Below are 22,360 nucleotides of genomic sequence, written 5' to 3'. Positions count from 1 at the left end.
GATGGCTTACAAAGGGCCTTGAATGCCAAACTGAGCATGGCGTACTTGATTCTGGAGGCAGAACTGAGACGGGCTGTCTCTAAACACAGAGCTGGGCCTGGGGTCAGTCCCATGACCCTCCAGTCCCAAGACTGGGTTTCTGACCCCCTTCCTTAGGGGCATCCTCCCAGTACGGCCTGCTTCCCTCTCAGTATGAAGGAGAGGGAGGTTGTCCCAGGCAGGAGGTATGAGCCAAGCTGGGGCTGAGGAGGGCTTGGGATGGGGCCGGGGGAATGGTCAGGAGAGAGGGGCCGTGGACTTGGCACGGGCGAGGTCTCCACACCCTCACTGAGGTTTTGTAAACCTGGATCTTTTCTGATTGTGTGCTTGGGAGTTCTAAAGTATTCCTTCCTCTCTGTGTGACCTTGAATAAGTGTCTTTACCTCTCTGGGTCTCAGTTTCCACATCTGTAAAATGGAGACCCTTAGCTCTGGAAGTGAAAGAGCCCTTGGAGACCACTGAGTCTAACTTCTCTTCCATGTCTATCTACTGGCTGCACACCCCCCCCCCTTGTCTCCCTCAGCCTCGCAAACCCCTCATGTGATCCTTGTATATTCTGTATCTCTCCTCCCCTTTGTGGCTAGCCCCGAGAAGGGCCCTCCTCCTCCAGGAAGCCTTCCCCAAGGCCTCTTCATTCCAGTGCCTTCCCTCTGTTGGTCATTTCCCATTATCCCGTCTCCACTTGTTTGCATACACGGCTTCGCATGTGGTGGCCCCCTGGGATTGTGGGTTCCTTGAGGGCAGGCCCAGCTTTTGCCTCCTTTTGTATCTTCAGCACCTCGGACAGCGCCCGCAGGTGCACCTGGGAGGTACTTGATAAATGCTCGGCTACTGACAGATGCCTGCAAAAGTTAAGGGTTTTGTGCCAAGATTTGCCCAGTGAGAAAATTGAGGCTGAACGGTTCAACGACTTGCCCAGCAAGCCGTGGGGGCCCGGCACCAGAAGCCAGGTTGCTGACTTCCTATGGGCCCTGCTCTGGGCCAAACTCCTTTTCAGTCCTAGAGGTAGGGTCTTACTGTGAGCTTGAACCAGTGAGCCCATAATCCTCCCCGGGCCTCAGTTTTCTCCCCTGTCAAAGGGCTGGGACTGGCTGCCTCGGGGATCCCTGCCAGGGCCAGAGCCGGTTCCTCCAAGTGCTCATCTTGTTTTTGAATGAGCCAATGAGGATCATCCCCATCTCACTGGGTCCGTCACGATTGTTTAGCCTTTGATCACTGTGCAAATCTTAAGGCCTACACGACTGTCAGGTAGCTGTTGTGTTGCCGCTGTTGGAGCCTCTGTCTCACCTTCCTGAAGAGGCCCGATCTGGATCCCTATATAATGAGGACCTTTCCCCTCCTCTTCCACCCCCTCCCCTGACCCCTGAACCATGGCTTGGTGGAAGCTGAATGCTGAAGGGAATGAGGCCTTTTGCCAGGGAGATATGGTATAGAGTGGTGAGGGTCCCAAATTGGGAGCCAGAGGGCCTGGGTTCAGATTCTGCGCTGTCACCTGTGTGACCTTTGATGAGTCATTTCCACCTCCCTGGACCTTGGATTCCCCATCTAGAGTGGGGCTGGGTTGGATATTCCCCACAGCCCCTTCTGGCTCTAATGCTCGGTGATCTCGGTACTTGTTGCAGCAATCAATGGCTTTGTCTTCGGGAACCTGCCTGAGCTGAGCATGTGCTCTGGGGAACGCGTGGCCTGGCACCTGTTTGGCATGGGCAGCGAAGTGGACGTGCACACGGCCTTCTTCCCCGGGCAGATGCTGACGATCCGGGGCCACCGCACCGACGTGGTCGCCCTCTTCCCCGCCACCTTCGTGGCCGCCGAGATGGTGCCCCAGGTCCCCGGCAGGTGGCTACTGAGCTGCCAAGTGAACAGTCACCTGAGAGGTATGGTGTTTGGGAGCTCCTGGCCCCCTCGGGGGAGGGGGAGAAGTGGCTGAGACTCTGGGAAGGGGAGGGGCTTCGGGCCAGGGCTAGCCACATGGAGCTCCCAGAAACTTAGAGGCTGGGGATGCTGTAATGGGGGTGGGAGGAGGGTGGGGTTCTATAGAAAGTTGCATTGGAAGTTCACAATGGACATTGTGAGTTTGGGGGCCCGGGAACATGGCCGTCACCTTGAAAGTTGGGAAGAAGGGAAAGTTTGGGGGCAACCCTGTCAAAACTCTGTTTTGGACATGCTAATTAAGAGATGCTCATGGGACATCTGATTGGAGAGGCCCTCAGAGCTGGTGATGAGGAGTCAGGTCTAGAAGCTGATGAGACAGTTCAGAGGGGAAGAAGACCCAGGAAGGACCCCCCTGGTGACAGGCATGACCTGGAGCTGGCAAAGGATGCTGGGAAGGAGCAGTCTGCTAGGGAGGAGGAGGGTCAGGAGACACAGAAGAAGGTCTCGGGGGAGGAGGGGGTGATCTGCAGTGTCCAGGGCTGCTGGGTGGTCAGCAAGACCGAGGCCTGAGAAGGGAGCCTGTCAGATCTGGCTATCGGGACGTTGTTGGTAACTGGGGAGAGAGCACTTTCAGTTGGATGATGAGGCAGAAGCCAGTGCTGAGTTCAGAAGCAAATGAGGGGAAAGGAGATGGGCTTAAAGGAGAGGGGAGCAACAGCTCCATCTCTTTCCTCCCCCACCCGCAAACACCGTTCCCCAATGCTAGGCTGGAAGCGTCTTCCCGCTGTTCAGAGGGACGGTGGGCCCCACGTTGGGTATGTCAAGGTGTGGTGTCGGGCCCGGCGCCGACACGGGCTCGGGGCTCCTATCCCCTGCTCACTATGGTGTTCCTTCTCCAGATGGCATGCAGGCCCTCTACGAGGTCAAGCCATGCTCCGTGACCCCCCCGAAAGCTGCCCTTCCGGGCCGAGTCCGCCAGTACTTCATTGTGGCCTCTGAGGAGAGCTGGGACTATGGGCCTACAAGGAGAGATGGAAAGACTGGGAAGAGCCTCCAGGAGCCTGGCAGGTAGGAGGTGGCCCTGTCCTGGGCACCCGTGCCCTCTCCCCCTTTCCCATTCTCTTTTCTTCCACCTCCCCCAGCTAATTTTTGGGCCAAAAAATGCTAAGACTCCTCCTGGCTGAGTTGTGATACACTGGGAGTCATGGTGGTGCTATATGCCCAGAGCCTGGTCTAAGCTGGGAGGTTTAACAGTGCCTGGAGCAAGGCAGTCTGGGGGATAAAGCTGGAAGAGCTCTGACTTTACAGTCAAGAGGAACCAGGTTCAAACCCTGCTACTTTCTGTGACTTTGGATAAGCCTCTCTGGCTCCTCATCTGAAAAATGAAGTGATTGCATGAGATGCTGTCTGGAGGTCCTCCAGTGTGGGCAGCGTTGGGCACGAGTTGTAATCTGCTCCTCTATAAAAAGAGGGAGCTGCACTAGCTGGCCTCCAAAGGCCTTTGTCTAGACCGGGCAAGTCCCTTCCCCTCCCTGGAACTCAGTTTCCTCCTCTATAAAATGAGGGGCTTGGATCGGCTGGCCTCCAAAGCCCCTTCCTTCTCTAGACTTGGGAGGATGGGCAGGTGGCCCCTGGGGAGGGGCTACTGCCTTGGCCTTCCCCAGGTCCTGAGCACTACAGTAAATATAATGTTTTTTTGTCTTTTTTCTTTCTCAAAGACATAATGTGTGAGAGCTGGAAGGGTCCTTAGAGAAAATCTGGGCTAACTCCCCTCATCTTACAGATGAGAAACCTGAGGCCCAGAGAGGTCCCATACCCAGTAAGTTATAGGAACTCTGCCTCCATATCAGAGGCTTTTTATTGCTGGAGAAGTGTGGGCTGCGGCTCCCTCCTCCAGCAGCCCAGATAAGGTCAGGAAGGGGAGGAAGCGAAAGAGACGGCCAGTCCTGTGGCGAGACTAACTGTTCTTACCCTTGCTCCGGCTGTCCTGACATCCTCCCCAGCCCAGCCTGGCCGCATGGAGTGGGAGGGGTTAGGGTAGAAACCTTGGGTGGAGGAGCCCTGTGGCCTGCTCCAACATAGTGCAAGGCCCAGGAGAAGACAGCAGAGAAGGCCTCAGGCCTTTCCTTCCGGCTCCTTGCCGTCAGGAGACAGGAGAGGGAGACCTTCTGCAACATTTGACAACGGGGAGGTGCTTATGAGAGGCAGCATTTATGGGCCGGTGGCCTGGGATTTGGGAAGAAAGACCTGGGATCAAATCCTGCCTGTGATGTGTTCTGGTCATGTGACCCTGGGCAATTCACTTGACCCCTTAGTGATCAGGCTGTAAGTTATGGAGGGAGTGTCATCTGCTTTGGTGGAGGGAGTGTCTACACTGAGAGTTTCCTCATACGGTATAATTGTCAGTGCTAGGGCCTATATGTGTACACACACACACACTCACACACACATTAGAGAATCAGGGTTCCAGTATAGCCCCCAGAAGAGGCCTTCAACAGGAAATTTCCTTCCATGAGGCAAGTTTGTGTCCCGGCCCAGGAGTCCGAGGGCCTGCTAGTGCAGAGGACAGCGTTGCTGCTTCCACCCGGCCCTCTATCCCATGGAGACCCAGTCAGCGGCCCCGGCCTGGAATCCCGGCTGCCACAATTACTCACTGAGTGACCCTGGGTGAATCACTTCATCTCGGGAATCTAAAGACTGGGCCTTGGAGCTGCTTTGAACCTGCTTTGGAGGCTCTGAAATTCTTTGTTCTGTGTCAGAGGGCTCATCAATTCTGAGGAGCTCGTTTTACAGCTTTGGACGCTGAGGGATTGGCCCAAGGTCCCCCGGTCAGTAGCCTTGGAGCCAGATCCTCCTGCCAAATCTGACACTATTTATTCCCTGGAGTTCAGGGGGCAGAGAGCCTGTGTTGGGGCAGAGGCAGGCAGTGTTGACATGGCAAGTGGGGTGGGGCCCACGGCTACACTTTGGGCTGGGCTGCCTGCCCAGTATCCCGTGGAGATGGGGGGCAGCACGTTTGTGAATGATTTCTAAGTTTTCCCATTACTATTGCTTCCCCCATGATGCCCCCCCCAACCCTAAAATCAGCAAACCCTCTTTATTACAAATAAGTCTGGAGAAAATAAGCCGCCATATTGACACTGTGGGACTGCCTTATTCCACCCTTCTAGTCCACACACCCCTGCTTCCCCAAGGGTCCTGCGAAGTCATGGTTGGTCACTGAATTGCTCATATCTCTGTCACCACAAAGGAGCCTCCCAGGTCTTCCAATCCAAACCCCTCAGCTAAGGTCCTCGGAGGGCAAGTGACTAACTAAAGTAAGTGTGTGAGGTCAGATTTGAAACCAGGTCTTCCCAACTCTTGATCCTGTTTCCTTCTGGGCAATGATAATCCAGGTACTGGTTGCTTCAGCCATTCTCAGCTGATTCCAACTCATTTTCCTCCCAGTTCTTTGGTAAATATTTTCTGTTCAGGGGACTTTCCCCTTGATCCTTGGAGTCCATATCTGTGGTTTGCACAGGCCAACAACTTTTTTTTTTATTAATAATAACAGCTTTTTATTTTTCCAAATACACACAAAGCTAGTTTTCTGTGAAACTCTTGCAAAACCATGTATTCCAAATGGGTCTCCCTTCCTTTCCCTAGACAGCAAGTAATCCAACCCAGGGTAAACATGTGCGATTCTGCCATACATATTGCCACATTTATCATGGTGCCCAAGAAAAATCAGATCAAAAGGGGGAAAATGAGGAAAAAAACAAATAGGTGAAAATGTGTCATGATCCCCACTCAGTTCCCATAGTCCTCTCTGGGTGCAGATGGTTCTCTCTATCACAAGACCATGGAGCTAGCCTGAATCACCTCATTGTTGAAAAGAGCCATGTCCCTCACAGTTGATCATCCCATAATCAACCCAGTAACTTCTGGGACCATGGCCTAAACCCAAGTCCCCCAGCTTGCCATGTCTATTGCCCTCTCCAGTCATTTGCACCAAGGCCTGGGGCTCCCAAGATGGGGAGGAGATGGGCAGTGACGTCATATGACACTTGGGTCTCCCTGTCTCAGCGACTCAGAAAAGTTCTTCCAGAAGAGTTCCAGTCGGATCGGGGGCAGTTACTGGAAAGCCCGCTACGTCCAGTACACGGACGAGACCTTCCAGATGAGGACGCCACAGTCGGAAGAAACCCTGCACCTGGGCATCATGGGTGAGCCTTGCTGGGATCAGGTTGGGGCCACCAGAGAGTGAGGCCGGGGCCAGAGAACCGGGACACATCAGCCCCTGTGCCCACCTCCATGCTCTTCCTGCATGATGCAGGCTGTGGATGGGGGATGGGCAATAATAAGGACCTCCTGGAGACCAGGTGTTGTCCTTGGTGCTGGACATAGAGACAAAGCCTGAGCTCTCCCAGTTTGAATCAGTGAAGAAGCCCTTCCTAAGCGCCCTGGGTGCACCAGGCAGGGCCTTCCTTGGTCTCCCTCCCTCCCTCCCTTCCTGTCTCGTCCCCCTCTGCCTCCTTCCCCAAACCCTCCTCCTTTCAGCCCTCCTTCCTTCTCCCCCCGCCCAGGGCCAGTGATCAGGGCCGAGGTGGGCGACACCATCGAGGTAGTGTTCTACAACCGAGCCTCCCAACCGTTCAGCATTCAGCCGCACGGCGTCTTCTATGAGAAGGACTACGAGGGCATCGTGTATAATGATGGTCAGTCGGGCCCCGGGCTGGGGGCTAGGGGGCGGCTTCATGGGCACCAGGCTTCCTTTGGGCAGGCCTTTCTGCCCGGCAACAAGAGCACTGAGTGGCTGCTTGGTTGCCTTAGAGATAGATGTTTATTCTGTACCAAATTGCTCCCATGATCCCTCACTGGAGCAGACTGCCCCGGAGTCATACTGAGACTGAAAGATGATGAAATTCAACAGGGAGAAATGTGGAAGATTCAGGCCTGAATGGGCTGCATCTGGGGCACAATGTGGGCACGTCTGGGCTGATGCGCTTTGTTAGATTGTACTGGGGACCTGGAAGGGTCATGAGGGGGATCCCAACTGGCAGACTTGGGGCTTCTGCTTGTAAATTTTCAAGGATGGGGAGCTCACCACCTCTCAGGGAAGCCCTTTTGGGGCCAATGAGCTTGCTGGGAAGGCTTTCCTGACGTTCTGGGCCTCTCTGTGCCTTGGTCACAAAGCCCTCAAGCTAGTCCTAGGCCAGCTAGCTCCACTGACACACATGACAGTTTACTTCAGGAAACTGAGGGAAACAGGGTTGAGTGACTTGCTCAGGGTCACACAGATAGCGTCTGAGTCTTCCTGACTCTGGGCCTGGCATTCTATCTACTGTAGTACCACCTAGGCCCCCCTTCCTTTCCATCTACAAATACCATCAGTCCCATTTTACAGATGAGAAAGCCAAGGCCCTAAGTGGAGAAGGGCAGTGACTTTCCTTGGTAGCCAATGGCAAAATTGTAATAGACCTCGCCCTGCCTCCCCTGTGTGGCTTTCCACATCTATGGGACAAGGCCTCTTCTGTGGGCCCCCGGAAGTAGCCGACCCTGGCCCTGGGGGAGCAGAATTGTTTGGTTCCATGGTTGCATTTTGGGAGGCAGCTGGTACCAGTGGCCAGAATTCTGGCTTTGAAAGCTGAATTCTGCCTCCGTCACTAACTACCTGCGTGCCCTTGGCCACGTCACTTCTCCCTGGTGCTCAGTTTCCTTCTCTGTAAAATGAAAATTGGATGTTTGGTCTGAGGCTCTTGATGGAGCAAGTGTCTCTGAACTTTAAAAAACCACTTTGACAACTGCATTTGAATAGAACCGGCTTCCTTGGCCGTCCTGGGCTTTTATTCTCCTCATTAAAACCACGGTTCTGAAAAGGGGTCACCAGGGGAGTTCATAACCCCCTAAAAGATGAAGAGCCCCTGGGCCGGATAGCCTTGGAGGTCCTTCAGCCATAAATCGCCCGCCTGTCACCGTCTCCAGGGTCACATCAGCACGGCTTGGTCGCCAGGTCCTTTGAGAAGGTCACGTACCGCTGGATGGTGCCCCCCCACGCCGGCCCCGCCGCCAAGGACCCGGCCTGTCTCACTTGGATGTATTTCTCGGCTGTAAATTCCGTGAAGGACACCAACTCCGGCCTCGTGGGGCCCCTTCTGGTCTGCAGGGCGGGCTCCCTGGAGGCCAGTGGCAAGCAGGTGGGGCGAGCCGGAGGGGGCGCCAGAGGCCTTGCCCGCTTGTGGGGAGGTGTGGGGCGCTCGGGGGTGTGGGCTTCGGGGGATGTGGATGGCTCCTTCCCGGGCTCCTCTTTCAAAAGCTGTCGGCTCACACAGAACAGCCATGGAGTTCTAGGTGACTGCTTTATTCCCAAGAGCTCCCCAAGCATCGCCCCATTCTTGCTTCCCTTGCCCTACGTTGCTGTTGTTCCCCCTCTCGTCAGTCTGACTCCCTCACATCCCCCGCTTTGTGCCTAGTTCCTGGCCTGGACCCTCATTCTCCCCCTTGCTCTCCCCCCGCCCTGGATATAGGCTAACCTTTACTGTCCCAGGCTGCCCAAGCCTTCGGCCTGGGGGCCCAGAAGCTCCACTTGACACGTGGAGTTGCTCTGAGAGCCAGCAGGCCACCCCACAGGAGGCAGGCCCAGATTCGCAATGGGGACTCTTGAGTTTCAATCCCCCCTTAGCCATTTGCCGGCTCAGTGCCGGGGGGCAAGGCGGTCCACTTCCCTGCGCCTCAGTTTCCTCAGAGATGAGAGGGTGGGAGTCAACAATGATAATGATAGGGGCAGCTAGGTGGTGCAGTGGCTAGAACACCAGTCCTGGAGTCAGAGGACCCGAGTTCAGTTTGGCCTCAGAATCTAACACTTCCTGGCTGGGTGACCCTGTGCAATCACTTAACCCCAATTGTCTCAGCAAATAATAATAATAATAATAGTTAGCATTGATATAGAGCTTTAAGGCTTGCAAAGCTCACTTGATCCTCCCCTAACACTGTGGAGGAGGGGCTGTTATTGTCCCCATTTTATAACTGAAGAAACTGAGGCACAGATGTTAAGTGACTTGCTCAGGGTCACTGAGCCAGCAAGGACCTCAGGCAGGATTTGAATTCGGGTCTTTCAGACACCAAGCCCTGCACTCTAGCATTTGTAAAGTTCTTTCCAGCCCCAGGTCTATGACCTGTGATCTGCTCTTTCCCTGGGACCCTCAGAAAGGTGTGGACAAGGAGTTCTTTCTTCTCTTCACCGTCTTTGATGAGAACCAGAGCTGGTACAGTGGCACCAACAAGGATGCCGCCATGTTGGAACAAAAACACCTCTTGGAGAATGATGAGAGCTTCCTAGACTCCAACAAGATGCACGGTAAGGCTCCTGGGAAGGGGTCTGATTTGTGCCCCCTCCCCACTTTCTGCATTCTCCACCAGGCAGGCTTCCAGGGTTTTTCCTGGCTGGTCTAGTGTCGGTTTCCTAGCCTGTGCGAGGGCTGAATGAGGCCAACCCCAAGGAGCCTCCATCATCCCTGGCCTGGGCAGCTGAGACTGAGGGGCTCTAGAGTAAAGGCTTTGGACCCGTGCTCTCTCAGGCTCAGTTTCTATTTCCACAAAATGAGGGGTTTGGACAGATGAGTATTTCTTCAACTGTTTGGGTTTCAGGACCCCTTTCCCCTCTTAAAAATGAGTGTAGGTGGGCAGCTAGATGGCCCAGCAGCCTGAAGTCAGGAAGACCTGTGTTCCAGTCCAGCTCAGACGCTCAACACTTACTAGCTGTGTGACCCTGGGCAAGTCACTTAAGCCCAACTGCCTGACAAAAAATAAAATAAAAAATGAATCATATGGAGGATCCCTCCAAAGAGCTTGGAAAATTTATCTTCTTACAAAGCACAAAGTGAAAATAGCTATGCCTTTGGCATAACTGAGCCTGAAAGGTTCTGGGAGAAGTGGGGCCGCCCTTTGAGAGCCAGTGGGGTACATGGTCCCTCAGGTGCCTTGTAACTCAAGAGCTGTACTCCTATGATACATATTTATTAAGGACCTACTGTGTGCTTTACAGTTCTTATCTCATTGGATACTGTGATTATCCTTTTGTAGTTGGGGAAACTGAGGTACTTTTGCATTAAGTAACTTTGTCTCAGATCACACAACAATAAGTGTCTGTGGCCAGATTTAAATGCAGGTCTTCTCGCTGCCAGGCCCTGCCGGGCCCTGAGCGCTACCCACTGAGCCACCTGGCCTCTTATGGGGTTATTGCTGTGGCACGGGGGGCCAGGGAGACTCTCCATATTGGCAGTGATTATAGAAGCCAGTGCCACGGCAGGCTTTGCAGAGTGAAGCCCCCGGAGCTGGAGCTGGGGCCGTGGCAGTTCTGAGTTGTGGTACCACCCCTGGAGCCAGGCTGCCCGGTGGTCTGCTTTTAAGCATCTTGGCCATGAAGATTGCTTCCTTTCTTCTGGTTTCCAAACCCTTGCTGCAGCGCCTGGAGCCTTGAAGGCTCTCCCTAAATGGTTGCTGATTGAATCTGCAGCTCACATGGCAAATGAATGGCTTTCTAAACCTGTGCCTGTTATCTGGTCTTGGTGCCTTCTCCGGCCAGCAGGGGGCGATGTTGGTAGGGGAAAAAAAACCCAGTCTTTGGCAAGAAATTTTTAGAAGAAGCCATTTCCAAGCCTTTTTGTTCTGTGTCTCGGCTGGTGCTTTGGCTGTGCCAGGTCTGAGCTGCCCCCCCCACTGGCTGGATTCATGGGGTTAAAACAAGCCTCCCCCTTAGCTAGTGAGAGCCCATGTCTGGCTTTGTAGAAATTGGGGCTCCCTCTTGTTTAATACTGGGGGTGTCCTTTGTGCTCCTCCCAGTTTGATTGTGTGCATCCACGAACATGATTCTGAGAAGGGCCCATGGGTTTCTTGGAGATCCCAAAGGGCTCTGGGAGAAAAAGAGGTCTGGGACCCCGATGGGGTGAATGAGGCACCTAAGGTCAAGGAGGCAAATACAGCGTTAAATCTTGGGTCTCAAGCTGGGTGGGAACTCTGACTCTCCATTTTACAGGCCAGGGAGGCCCTTCCTCACTCTGGGCCCATGATCCCAAGTCATCTTCCCTCTGGCTCCCTTTCCCCATCTGGAGACAGCTGGGATGGGCCTTAGAGCATCTGTGGGGCTTCTGGTCATTTCCCCAGTCTGGATCTTCGTTCCCCAGTGTGCAAGTTGGGAGGACAGAGCAAGAGAGCTGGAATCACATCAGAAGTCCCTGAGCCTGTCAGCTCAATTCCCAATCCTTAATTCCTATTTCCCAGTTCCCAGTTCCCAATTCCCAATCCTCAGTTCTCAGTTCCCCTGTCTGCAGAATCAGTGTATGGAAGCAAACTTCCCTTTGGACAATGGCCGCTAGGTAGGCCGGCATATAGAGCAGTGAGCCGGGAGGCAGGAAGTCTGTAGTTCGGAAGTGGCTCAGGCCCTTCCCAGCTAGTCTTCAGCCATTCCTTTTGGCCACAGAGCTCTCGAGTTTAAAACCAGCGCCATGATTTGTATCTAGGTGTAGGGGTTGCTGGGGGGATCATGTGAGATGAGATGATTGTGAAAAGTGCCAAGCTTATTTCCCGGCACATAGTAGGTACTGCCTAAATTGGAGTGGTCATTGAGGTTAAGAAGTCTTTCAAAAGCCCATGAACATATCAGTCAGTTAGCAAGCTGAGCTGTTATGGGACTGAGGTGTGCGGCAATGTTACTAAATGGCACATAGTAGGGCTCTGTGAAATGCTAGTTGGCAGTAGAATTATAGAAGAACCCGTGGGCATTTTTTATGGTACACAGCTAGTTTGAGTACAAAATTGGCCTGATTCCCCTTCTGAGTTGGTGACCTTAGATCAATGCCTCAACTACATTTTGCCTCAGTGTTCTCAGGTGTAAAATGGGCATAACTGTATGTCATGTAAGTCCTGAGAATATCCTGAGCATGAAATGCATCAATATTACTAAGCGAAACCTAGCATAGTCCATTGCACATAGTAGTGACCTCATATAAACCACTCAATTATTCTTTGCCTCAGTATTCTCAGATGTACAATGAGTATAATAGTCCTTTTTGTCATTCCTGAGTACATCAAGAATAAAAGATACACTGATATGACTAAAAGGAGCATGGGATAGTGCATGGAACACAGAGTGCGCTAAATGCTAATTTTCTATATAATCATACATGAAAATTCCCTAAAATTGCCATTTACTATGTCAGTGAGCTGGCTCGAGTTCCCAATGGGGCTGATTCATTTTTGAACTTAGAGACCATAGAAATGGCTCTCATCTATTCTCTGCCTCAGTATTCTCAGGTATAAAATGGGCCTAATAGTACTTTTTGTAACTCCTGAGAATAGCAAGAGCAGAAGGTGCACTGATATTCCTAAAAGGAGTATGGGACATAGAGTGTGCTAAATGGGAGTTTTCTGCATATTCATACATGAAAATTCCCTGAAAAGGACATTTTCCATGTTAGTGAGCACAATGGGCCTGATTCATTTTTGAACTTAGAGATCATAGATATGGCTCTCAACCGTACTCTGCCTCAGTATTCTCAGGTGTACAATGGGTATAGCAGTGTTTCATAGGACTGTGCAGAATTTCATGGGCATGAAATACAACAGCATTGCTTACAGAGGCACTGGTTATGGTTAGATTATGGTGAGAGTCAGAAGTATAACAGCTTTTAGTTTTGTTGTAATCCAAAAGGACAATTAAAAAAGACCCTTTTGTCTATGAAAATTACTTTTATTTTTATAGAGAACTTGTAAGCTTGGTATATATAGAACTAAGCCTGCAATAAGGAAGGTTTGAGTTTATGTCCTTTGGGAATTCCTTCAACTGCTCTTTATCTCGGTGTCCTCAGGTGGTAACTTGGTATTATAGTGTTGCATGTAAGTCCCCGTAATGTTCTGAGCACCTAATAGCATAATCTCACTAACAATTCTAGCACACAGTAGGGGCATAATCAATGCTACTTTTCAGCATAATTATAAAGGAGCTGAATACATCTAATATCATAATCTCGCTAACAATTCTAGCACACAGTAGGGGCACAATCAATGCTAGTTTTCAGCATAATTATAAACGAGCTGAATACATGTGATATAATAATCTCACTAAAAATTCTAGCACACAGTAGGGGCACAATCTAAGGTAGTTTTAAGTGTAATTATAAGGGAGCATTTTCTGTCCCTTTCTATTAAATACATCAGGAATACATCTAATATCATAATCTCACTAAAATTTTAGCACATGGCACACAGTAGGGGCACAATCAAAGCTAGTTTTCAGCATAATTATAAAAGAGCATTTTCTGTTCCTCCCTTTTGAATACATCAGGAAGTGCACATACTAAGTGTGTCCAGGACTAAGGGTAGAACAGAGGAGTCCTCAGTTCCCAGTCGCCTTCCTTCATGGTCTAGCTTAGCAGCCCTGGATCGATCACTTTGGCCCTGTTTTCCTTCATTCTTTCAAGTGGAAGGGTCAATTCCAATGCTGAAGGGAAGGCCTAAGATTGTTGTGAAGATCCTGCTTAAGGCCCTTTGCCCCCTGTGAATAGCCCCCCTACCTTGTTGATTCCAGGATCGGGTGGCCAGCTTTGTCGGCCCCCATCTTCTCCAGATCCCATCCCTCCCATGGATGGGATCATCCAGTTTCCCCAGACACTGGAAACTCCACCGTACCATTGGTGGTCCTGGGGGCTGGCTTCCTGCTGTGGCCTGAAAAACAAGAAAGCACTGAGCCTGACACTTAGTAGGTGCTTAATGGGGGCTTGTTGTCAGTATGGTCACATAGGAGAAGTCTGTTTGAGGTCCATTTAATTTATTATGGTCTTTGGTAGCCGAGTGACTAGAGGGAGGATGTGATGAGACCCGCATTCAAAACAGGCCTCCGATACTTGTTGCACGTATGCCTTTGGATAAGTCACTTATAACTACTCTTTGCCTTTCTGTTCTGAGTATAAAATGGGATAATAGAGCAGCATCTCAGTTTTACAAATGTCACGAGCATGAAATACACTGATGTTGCTCGGAGAGGTACAGCACAGTGCCCAGCACGCCCTAGGGGTCCCCGAAACGTTAGTGCTCAGTGTGGGAGAATTCTCTGCAAAGGACATCTGCTGGATCAGGCAGCGGGCAAGGCAAGAGCCTGTGGAATTAAACCTGGCCGAAAGAAGGTTCCAGGTCTAAAATGACTGGAGATGCCTCTGAGAAGTCCCTGAACTTCTCTTTGCCTCAGTGTTGTCAGGTGTAAAATGGGTACCATAGTATTTTACGTAACCCCAATGAGGATCAGATGGGTTATTGGTGATAAGTGTACAGGAGAGTTGCCCAGCATATAGTAGGTACTTACTAAATGTCAGTTAGCATTCTAAGTCTATAGAAGTTCATTCACTCCAAACCTGTGTTGCCAGTGGTCATTGCAGCCATAACCTCCTTCAGAGGTGGTGGCCGGGCCGTAAGATGTGTTGTGATTGGGCCCACCACCACTGTTAACCCTCACTCTGTATTTTTTCCTCTTTTTCAGCCATCAATGGCTTTGCCTTCTCAAACCTGCCTGGGTTAAGGATGTGCCAGGGGGACACGGTGGCCTGGCACCTCCTCACCCTGGGCACCGAGACGGACATGCACGGAGCCATGTTCGAGGGGCACACCATCCAGATGCTGGGCATGAGGAAGGCCGGAGCTTCCCTCTTCCCTCACACTTTCGCCACAGCCCTCATGCACGTAGACACTCCAGGTAAGGCCTTTGGCTCGCTGGGAGGTCCCGGAAACGGCGAGAGGTGGCCCTGTCGCACCGCCCCCTCACAACCCGAACCTCTGCACCCTTCCTGACCTTGACTTCACTGGCAGCCCGCAAGCTCCCTCTCCTCCCGGTCCCTCCGGGCTTAGGGGGGCCGTCTTCCCAGGACACACTGATTAAGCACCTACTATGTGGCAGGCACGACCATGGAAAGCAGGGTAAAAACTAGTTCCCCCCCCCCCCCCCGGGGAGCTTCTAGTCTAATGGGCCAAACAACATGCACACAACTGGGAGTGAACTGGATCTTGCAGGACTGCTAGGCCGCAATCAACAGAGGAGAGACCCTAGTATTATGGGAGATTGAGCAAGTTCAGGGCAGCTAGACCTGGAGTCTGTAGGAAGCCTTGCCTTTTAGTCCAACCCAGGTTCTTAATAGCTAAGTGACCCTGAGCAAGTCACTTAACCGGAAAATGGGGATTGAAATAGCATGTAACTAACCTCCTAGAGATGTGAGTCTCAAATGGGATCATCTTTCTTATTCCCTTCTAAGCCCTCCCCATCCTCAGCTTCCTTACAGATGGGATTTTAACTGAGACCTGAAGGAAGCCAGGGAAGGCAGGAATCAAAGATGAGAAGGAAGGGCCTTCCAGGCAGGGGGCGCAGTGAAGGATGGTACCTGGAGCTGGAGATGGGGGGCTTTAGGGGGGGTAGCAGAGAGGTCTGTCCCTTCCCTGCATCGGAGGGCCTAGGGGAGGACATGATGACGTAGGGTCTAAGAAATGGGTATATGGAGTGTTAGGGACACAGAGCAGACCTTCTCTTTGCTTTGGAGGCCCCCGGGGTTCGTCGAGTAGGGGGTGACGGGTCAGATGCAAGCTCACAGTCCAGGGGTGAGGGCCTGCACCCTGGAACATATGTGAGACAAGTTGAAAAGGGCATATTGACAGGCCTTGACAACAACTTGGATGTGGGAGTGACAGGGAGAGAGGGAGGCCAGGACAACCGGAGAAGAGGGGGGGGGGGGGGGGAGTGATGAGATGTTTTGGACATGTTGAATTTCCAATTTCCATGGGACATCCAGCCAGAGACGTCTAACAGGCAGCTGGAGACAGGGGCCCGCGGGTCAGTCGGGAGCTTGGGGAGGAATTAGTAAATGTGAGAAACATCCCCGTACATGGAGATGCTAATTGAATCCATGAGAGTGGATGAGATCACCCGCAGGAGACTGGGGAGAGACAGGGAGAGGGCAGCCAGGGACCCACCCACGCAGCCCCATCTCAGGCAACCAGGCCCCTGTGACTTACGGGGGGACCCAGGCGCCCAGTCACGGTAAGGGGGGGCGTGGTGCCTCCAGCTCTTGTGGGCCTTACGGCCCACTTACAGGCACTGGGGAGCGCCCGGTCCCAGACCATCCTGCCATTCTGCTTCCTAATGAGCAAACCTGGCTACCAGTACTGGTGATAGTTGGGGGGTAGGCTCAGGACTGGCTGGGCATGTGAGTAAGGACAGGAAATGGGGGGTTCGTCTGCACCCAGAGACGTCCCCCACAAAAGCATGGAGGCTTGGGAGCGGACAATAATCCATTTTGCTTAGAGCATACAGCACGGGTCCTCAGAATATGTTCTGGGCCGGCCCTGAGGATTCTGGAACAAGATCAAAACCGGCCATTGAAATAGAAATTTAAACATATATGAAAATATATAACAACTATTCTAGCTATCCATTCTATATAAAATGTATGATGAATATATTTACATATTACACAAAATATAATAAATTTTCTATAAAATAAGCAACAAATATATTTACACATGATATGAATATATATAAATATATTTACATATTATATTAAATACATATTTATATAGAGATGTGTAATAAATAGATATTTATGTAGTATATGTAAATATTGTTTCTAAATTATGTAAAAATAGGTAATAGATATTTATACATTATGTATAAATGTATAATGAATAGTATATATTTACACATATATAAAATAGAGAGTAAACATATATTATAAAAATATAATCAATTTATATATTGAATAAAATACAATGAATAAATATATATTATATAAAACATAATAAATATAATAAATAAAAATATATATATATTATATAAAACATATTAAATAAATATATACATATAAAACATAAATAAATGTATAATGCATATATAAAACATAATAAATAATTATATAAATATATATAATAAATAGATATTTATACATTATATCTAAACATGTAATAAATATTACATACACAAAATACATACATATTATAAGTACATATAAATACTGATATAAAATAGGTACTAGCTATTTATACATAATATATAAAGATGTAATAAATACATCTTTATCTATTACATATAAAATCTATTTATGTTATAGAAAATCGGCAATAAATAGATATTTATAATTATACAAATATGTAAGAAATTTATATTTGTACATTATATAGAAATATAGAATAACTATATAAGTAGAGGAAATGTGAAGAGACATAACCTACATAATCAAAAACTCTTTGGGGAAGGGGTCTCCCCAATTTAAAGACTCTCAAAAGGGTCTTGAGATCAAAAAAATGAGACCCACCAGCACAGAGAACTTTGTGGGGGAAAATAATGAGATGAGCGGCAAACCCAGAGTGAAAGCTTTACTCCAAGCCCCCTGACCTTCCCTTGGGATACTGGGAGGAGATTTCTGTATTGGTTAAGAGAATCTCCGTGTTGTCAGACACCCCAAAACTCACAACATCATGTCTAGGAGGGACCCTAAAACAAAGAACTTCACAGCTAGCCGGGACCCCAAAACACAGCTCCAGGCTTCATAGGGACCCCAAAACAGAACACCAGGCCTAGCGGAGATACCCCAAAACAGGACAGCAAAATTGTAGGCACTCCAAACTCAGAACACAAGTTCAAGCAGGCCCCTTAAAATACAGAATTTCATGGCTAGTAGGGACTCCAAAACACAGCTCCAGGCCTCACAGGGAGCCTGACGCCCATGTCAGGCCCAAGAGGGACACCCCCAAAATAAGACATCACCAATTTGTACACCCCAAAACTCAGAACATCAGGTCTTACAGGGATCCTAAAACAAAGAATTTCACAGCCATCAGGGACCCCAAAACCAGGCTAGTAGGGACTCCAAAACACAGGACATCAGTGTTGTCAGATACCTCAAAACTCAGAACATCAGGTCTAGCAAGGACCCCAAAAAGAAGATCTTCACAGGCAGCCAGGACCCCAAAACACAGCTCCAGGCTTCATAGGGACCACAAAACGTAACACCAGGCCTAGGGAGACACCCCAAAAACAGGACATTAAATGTGTAGGCACCCCAAACTCAGAACACAACTTCAAGCAGGCCCCTTAAAACACAGAATGTCACAGATTGCAGGGACCACTAAAGACAGCTCCAGGCCTCCCGGGAAACCCAAAACATAAAACTGAGCAGGGTCACCCCAAAAACAGGACATCGAAATTATAGGCTCCCCAAATTCAGAACATCAAGTCTGGAAGGGACCCTAAAACAGAATTTCACAGCCTGCAGGGACCCCAAAACCAGGCTAGTAGGGACCTTAAAATAGAATATGAAGGCTTTGGGGGACCCCAAAAGACAGGACATCAGTGTTGTCAGACACCCCAAAACTCAGAAATTTGGGTGTAGCAGGGACCCCAAAACATAGAATGTCACAGGTAGCAGGGAACCCAAAACAAAGGACAGCACGGTTATCAGATACTCCCAAACATGGGACTTCAAGGTTTTCAGATGCCCCAAAACTCAGAACAGAGGCCTAGCAGGGGCCCCAAAGCACAGGATGTCACAGGTAGCAGGGACCCCAAAACAGAGCCCCAGGCCCGAGGCAGTGGGGCGTCAGCGTCGGCGGGCCCTGAGAACAAAGCCTCCCCGGCCCCCTGTTTGCTCACGGGCTTGATGCCCGTGCTTGGCGCCGATGAGTCACCAAGTGACGAGTCTAGTCATCCCCGCTGTCAAGCAGCTGCCCCCTGGGAGATCACGTGTCGGCGCCAAGGATGGGTTGGGAGATGCTGAGAGGCGTGAGAGACAGCAACGGAGGCGTGTGCGAGAACACAACAGCCAGGAGAGTGTGGAGAGGGCTTTCTAAGCTAGCTTGGGACTGGCTTGCAAAAAAGGTGTCATCTCTAAGGTGATAGGGAGCTATTGAAGGTCCTTGGCAAGGTGGGACATCATCAGCTGTTTTTGGAAAATCGAGTAGCTTGTGGAGGATGGCTTGGGATGAGGAGAGACTTGAAGCAGGGAGACCAGTGAGGAGGCTGCTGCTAATTTAGGGCACAAGAGGCCTCACACAATAAGTCTGGAAAAAAGAATGTAAATGCTAGACATGGGGATGACTCCAATATTGCAGACAGGGAAGCCGACAGGCTGGGCATAGGGGCATGTTGGGGTCCCACCTGACTTAGTGGAGCTGCAAGGGTCCCTGGACTCTGGCACATCAGGGCACATGAGCAAATGAGCAGAGATGTGACAGCTCTTCTTGGGAAGTGACTTGCCCAAAGTCACACAGGGACAAAGAAGTGGAGGCCGAATCAGAGGCCAGTAGTCTCATCTTCTCCTATGATATCACTGCACAGGTAGTAGGGAGCCATAGTAGATTCTTGAGCTCAGGAGCCAGGAATACAAGAAAATGAATGACCTGTGGCCTCTGCTCTTGAACCTTTTTCAGGGAACATTTGAGTCAGTCATGTCAGTCCTCAAGTGGTAGAGTTCCATGGGCCACCGGGTCTGAGCTGGTACCGTGGTGCCCGCAGCCGTCCGGCCCGGCCTTGGCCCCGGCACTGACAGGCAGCAAAATGGGCTCTTTGGGCCAGAGCTGGGGGGCCCTACGGGGCTGGTAGAGGGCATGGCCCTGCTGCTGGGCCGCCGCCATGGGCCAAAGGCCACGGCTCCAAACTGAGCCCCCGTCACAGCCTCCGAAGTACTCCTCCCGCTCCCCACCCCAAACATGGTGGATGGAGCCTAGTCCATGGGGAACCTTTCCTATTCCCTCCTCTCTTCCTGCCCAGCTCCTTCTCTCTCTGTCTCTCCCTCTTTCTTTTTCTTTTTGTCTCTCTCTTTCTCTGTTTCTTTATCTCTCTCCCTCCTCTCTCTGTCTCTCTCTAGCTCTTTGTCTCGCTCTCTCTGTCTCTGTCTCTTTTCCTGTCTTTCTTTATCTCTCCCTTCTGCCTGTCTCTCTCTCTAGCACTCTGTCTCTGTCTATCTCTCTCCCTCCTGTCTGTGTCTCTGTCTAGCTCTCTTTGTCTCTGTGTCTCTCTGTGTGTCCCCGTTTCTCTCACTCTCCCCTCCTCTGATGCACACAAACTCTGTTCCCCTCATTGAGATCTGCACTAGTAGGCTTGAGCTGACTTGGTCATCTTTTATGTGGGCGATGTTCTCTGTGCCTGGAGAGGCTCTTCTGGGGCCTCAGTTCCCTCAGCTGCAAAATGGAGTCGGTCAGCGCTTGTTTTCCTTACCTCATGGGGATGTTGCAAAGGAAGCATTTTGCCAGCCTTGGGCTCCTTATCATCTTGTTTCCCAGAGGTCTCCACCCAGGATCCTCTCTGGCATGGCCACCTGAGAGAAGTGGGTGTGATTTCCCGGGAACCTGAAGCCAATCTCCCCCCTCCTCTGTGTTTCTCCTCTCCCCAGGGAGCTTTGAGATCTACTGCCAAGAAGGTAGCCACCTCCAGGCGGGAATGAGGGCGTCTTACAACGTCTCCAAGTGCCAGGGCCGCGGGTCCGGCGCCCGGCCCCATTACCACACGGTGCGCACCTATTATGTCATGGCCGAGGAGGTGGAGTGGGACTACTGCCCAGACCGGAACTGGGAGAGCAACTGGCACAACAACTCAGAGGAGGAGAGGTGAGGACGGCTGCTGGGAGGGAGGGAGGGAGGGAGCGAACATTGGGAAGGACCCGGGCATCCACAAAGCCCAGGCTCGGGCCACGGTATCGGAATTGGGGTTGTAAAGGTCTCCTGTCCACCCTCAAGGGGGGCGGCTGGGGGGTGCCACAGTGCCCAGAGTGCCGGGCCGAGAGTCACAAGGACTCGAGTTCAAACTGAGCCTCAGACACTCATTAGGGGCAGGAGATGTAGGCGGAAGGTACCAAGCTGTGATCCAAGGGAAAGGGCCAAGCAAAGCCCCATGGGAAAGGTGAGAAGGGAGAGCGTGGGGGTGGGGGCACCCAGGCTTGGTCTTAAAGAAACCAAGGGGATGCTAAGAAATAGAGAAAAGGAGAGGATGACCCAAAGAGAGCAACGGGCTTGCTCAGCGCCACACATGGGATCTGAGTTCTGGAGACGAGGAGGGGGTGTGCGACCTTAGAGGCAATTTGGGCCAAATCCCTCATTTTATAGATGGGGAAAGCAAGGCCCGAGGGGAGAAATGACTTGGCAAGGTCACCTGTAAGCTCTTCAGCTGGAAAGGATCTGAAAGGTCCTCTTGTCCAACTTTCTCATTTGCCAGTTGTGAAGAAACTGAGCAGATGGGACTTGTCCAGGGTCTCACAGGTAGACTGGATTTGAATCAGGTGTTCCTGACTCCAGGCCCGGCACTCTATCCACTGCTGTGCCACCCAGTTGTCCTGAGATCAAACCCACCCTCTCTTTAAAGGCCACCTTCCTGGCTCGCCCATACCGGGAGTGCCCCCTGATGCTCGGTCCCTACTGGGATCCTTGGCTCCCGGGCAGTTGTTCTGCCGACCGTCGCCTCTTCCTCTCACTCATGTGGGGTCTTTCCCCCACCCGGCCCCCTCCCACCATTTACAGAGCTGCCCACGCCCCCCTGCTCCCTTCCCCGCCAGACTTACAGAAGCCTCCGTCTGCTCTTGTTGCCCACGCTCTCTACCAGGCCCCCACCCCGCCCCCTCAGCAGTTTGGCTTGTGCCCTGGCCTCTGGGGGAGCGCTCAGCACCGCTGGCCGGCGATCGCCCCCAGTGGAAACCCGATGGCCTTTTCTGCGTCTGCCTCCCCCGAGCCCATAGCTCTTGGCGCTGCCAGCCACCCACGGGCATTGATTTGTGGGACATCATTATTCCTGGTTCTCCCACCTGTCTGGTGGCTCCGGGACTGAGTCATTCTTAATCTTCCAGCGCTTTGGCGCGGAGATCCCCAGGGCCCTGCCCTGGTGGCCTTATCTTCTCCTGCTCTCACACGGGGGCCTGCTGGCTCTGCATGGAGTTAGTTAACAAGCATCTCTGCGTCCAGGTGTGGAGCCCGGCTCTCTCTGGGCAGTGTACCATAGAGCATTCAGTTTGGAGTCAGAAAGACCTGGGTTCAAACCTCACCTCCGGTGTTTATTCCCTGGGGGAGCTTGGGCAACCGCTCTGGCCTCAGTTTCCCTATTCCTAACATGGTAGGTTCTCTGGGTTCTATGAGGTTCCCTGCAGCTCTAAATGTATGATCCCATGACAGTGGACTCCCTTCCTCACAGCATCTGTCGTAATCTCTGACCTAGCACTGGTCAGTGCCTTGCCCTTTCTCCAGACTCACCCGTTTTTGTTGGAGGCGCTCCAGCTTGGAGTCCGAAGGGCACTTGACTCTTCTTCCTCAGATCCAATCGGTCCAAGCCCTATCAGATCTCTCTTTCCAGTGTTCTCAGTGTCTGTCCCCATAGCTCCACTTAGTACTAATTAAGCCACTGCCCTAGCGTAGGAGGACATCGGCCTGCCTCGGACTGCCCAAACAGCCTACTAAG

General features: G+C 51.3%; 1 protein-coding gene across 5 annotated transcripts in view; it reads left to right on the top strand.

Annotated features, from left to right (window-relative positions):
* The window catches only part of HEPH (hephaestin), a 61,507-nt gene that overhangs the window by 20,820 nt on the left and 18,327 nt on the right, over nucleotides 1-22,360 (top strand). For all 5 annotated transcript variants that reach the window (XM_031945261.1, XM_031945263.1, XM_012553180.3 and 2 more), the window contains exons 6-13: nucleotides 1,662-1,916; nucleotides 2,814-2,982; nucleotides 5,980-6,119; nucleotides 6,480-6,611; nucleotides 7,879-8,090; nucleotides 9,100-9,250; nucleotides 14,423-14,635; nucleotides 20,313-20,526. In XM_031945261.1, coding sequence (XP_031801121.1) covers nucleotides 1,662-1,916; nucleotides 2,814-2,982; nucleotides 5,980-6,119; nucleotides 6,480-6,611; nucleotides 7,879-8,090; nucleotides 9,100-9,250; nucleotides 14,423-14,635; nucleotides 20,313-20,526 — 1,486 coding nt within the window. The remainder of the gene's footprint in view (nucleotides 1-1,661; nucleotides 1,917-2,813; nucleotides 2,983-5,979; nucleotides 6,120-6,479; nucleotides 6,612-7,878; nucleotides 8,091-9,099; nucleotides 9,251-14,422; nucleotides 14,636-20,312; nucleotides 20,527-22,360) is intronic.

This window comes from Sarcophilus harrisii, chromosome X, assembly GCF_902635505.1.
Source record: "Sarcophilus harrisii chromosome X, mSarHar1.11, whole genome shotgun sequence".
NCBI classification, from domain to species: domain Eukaryota; kingdom Metazoa; phylum Chordata; class Mammalia; order Dasyuromorphia; family Dasyuridae; genus Sarcophilus; species Sarcophilus harrisii.
The sequence above is the reverse complement of the archived record's forward strand: the minus strand, read 5'-3'. Positions and strand labels throughout refer to the sequence as shown.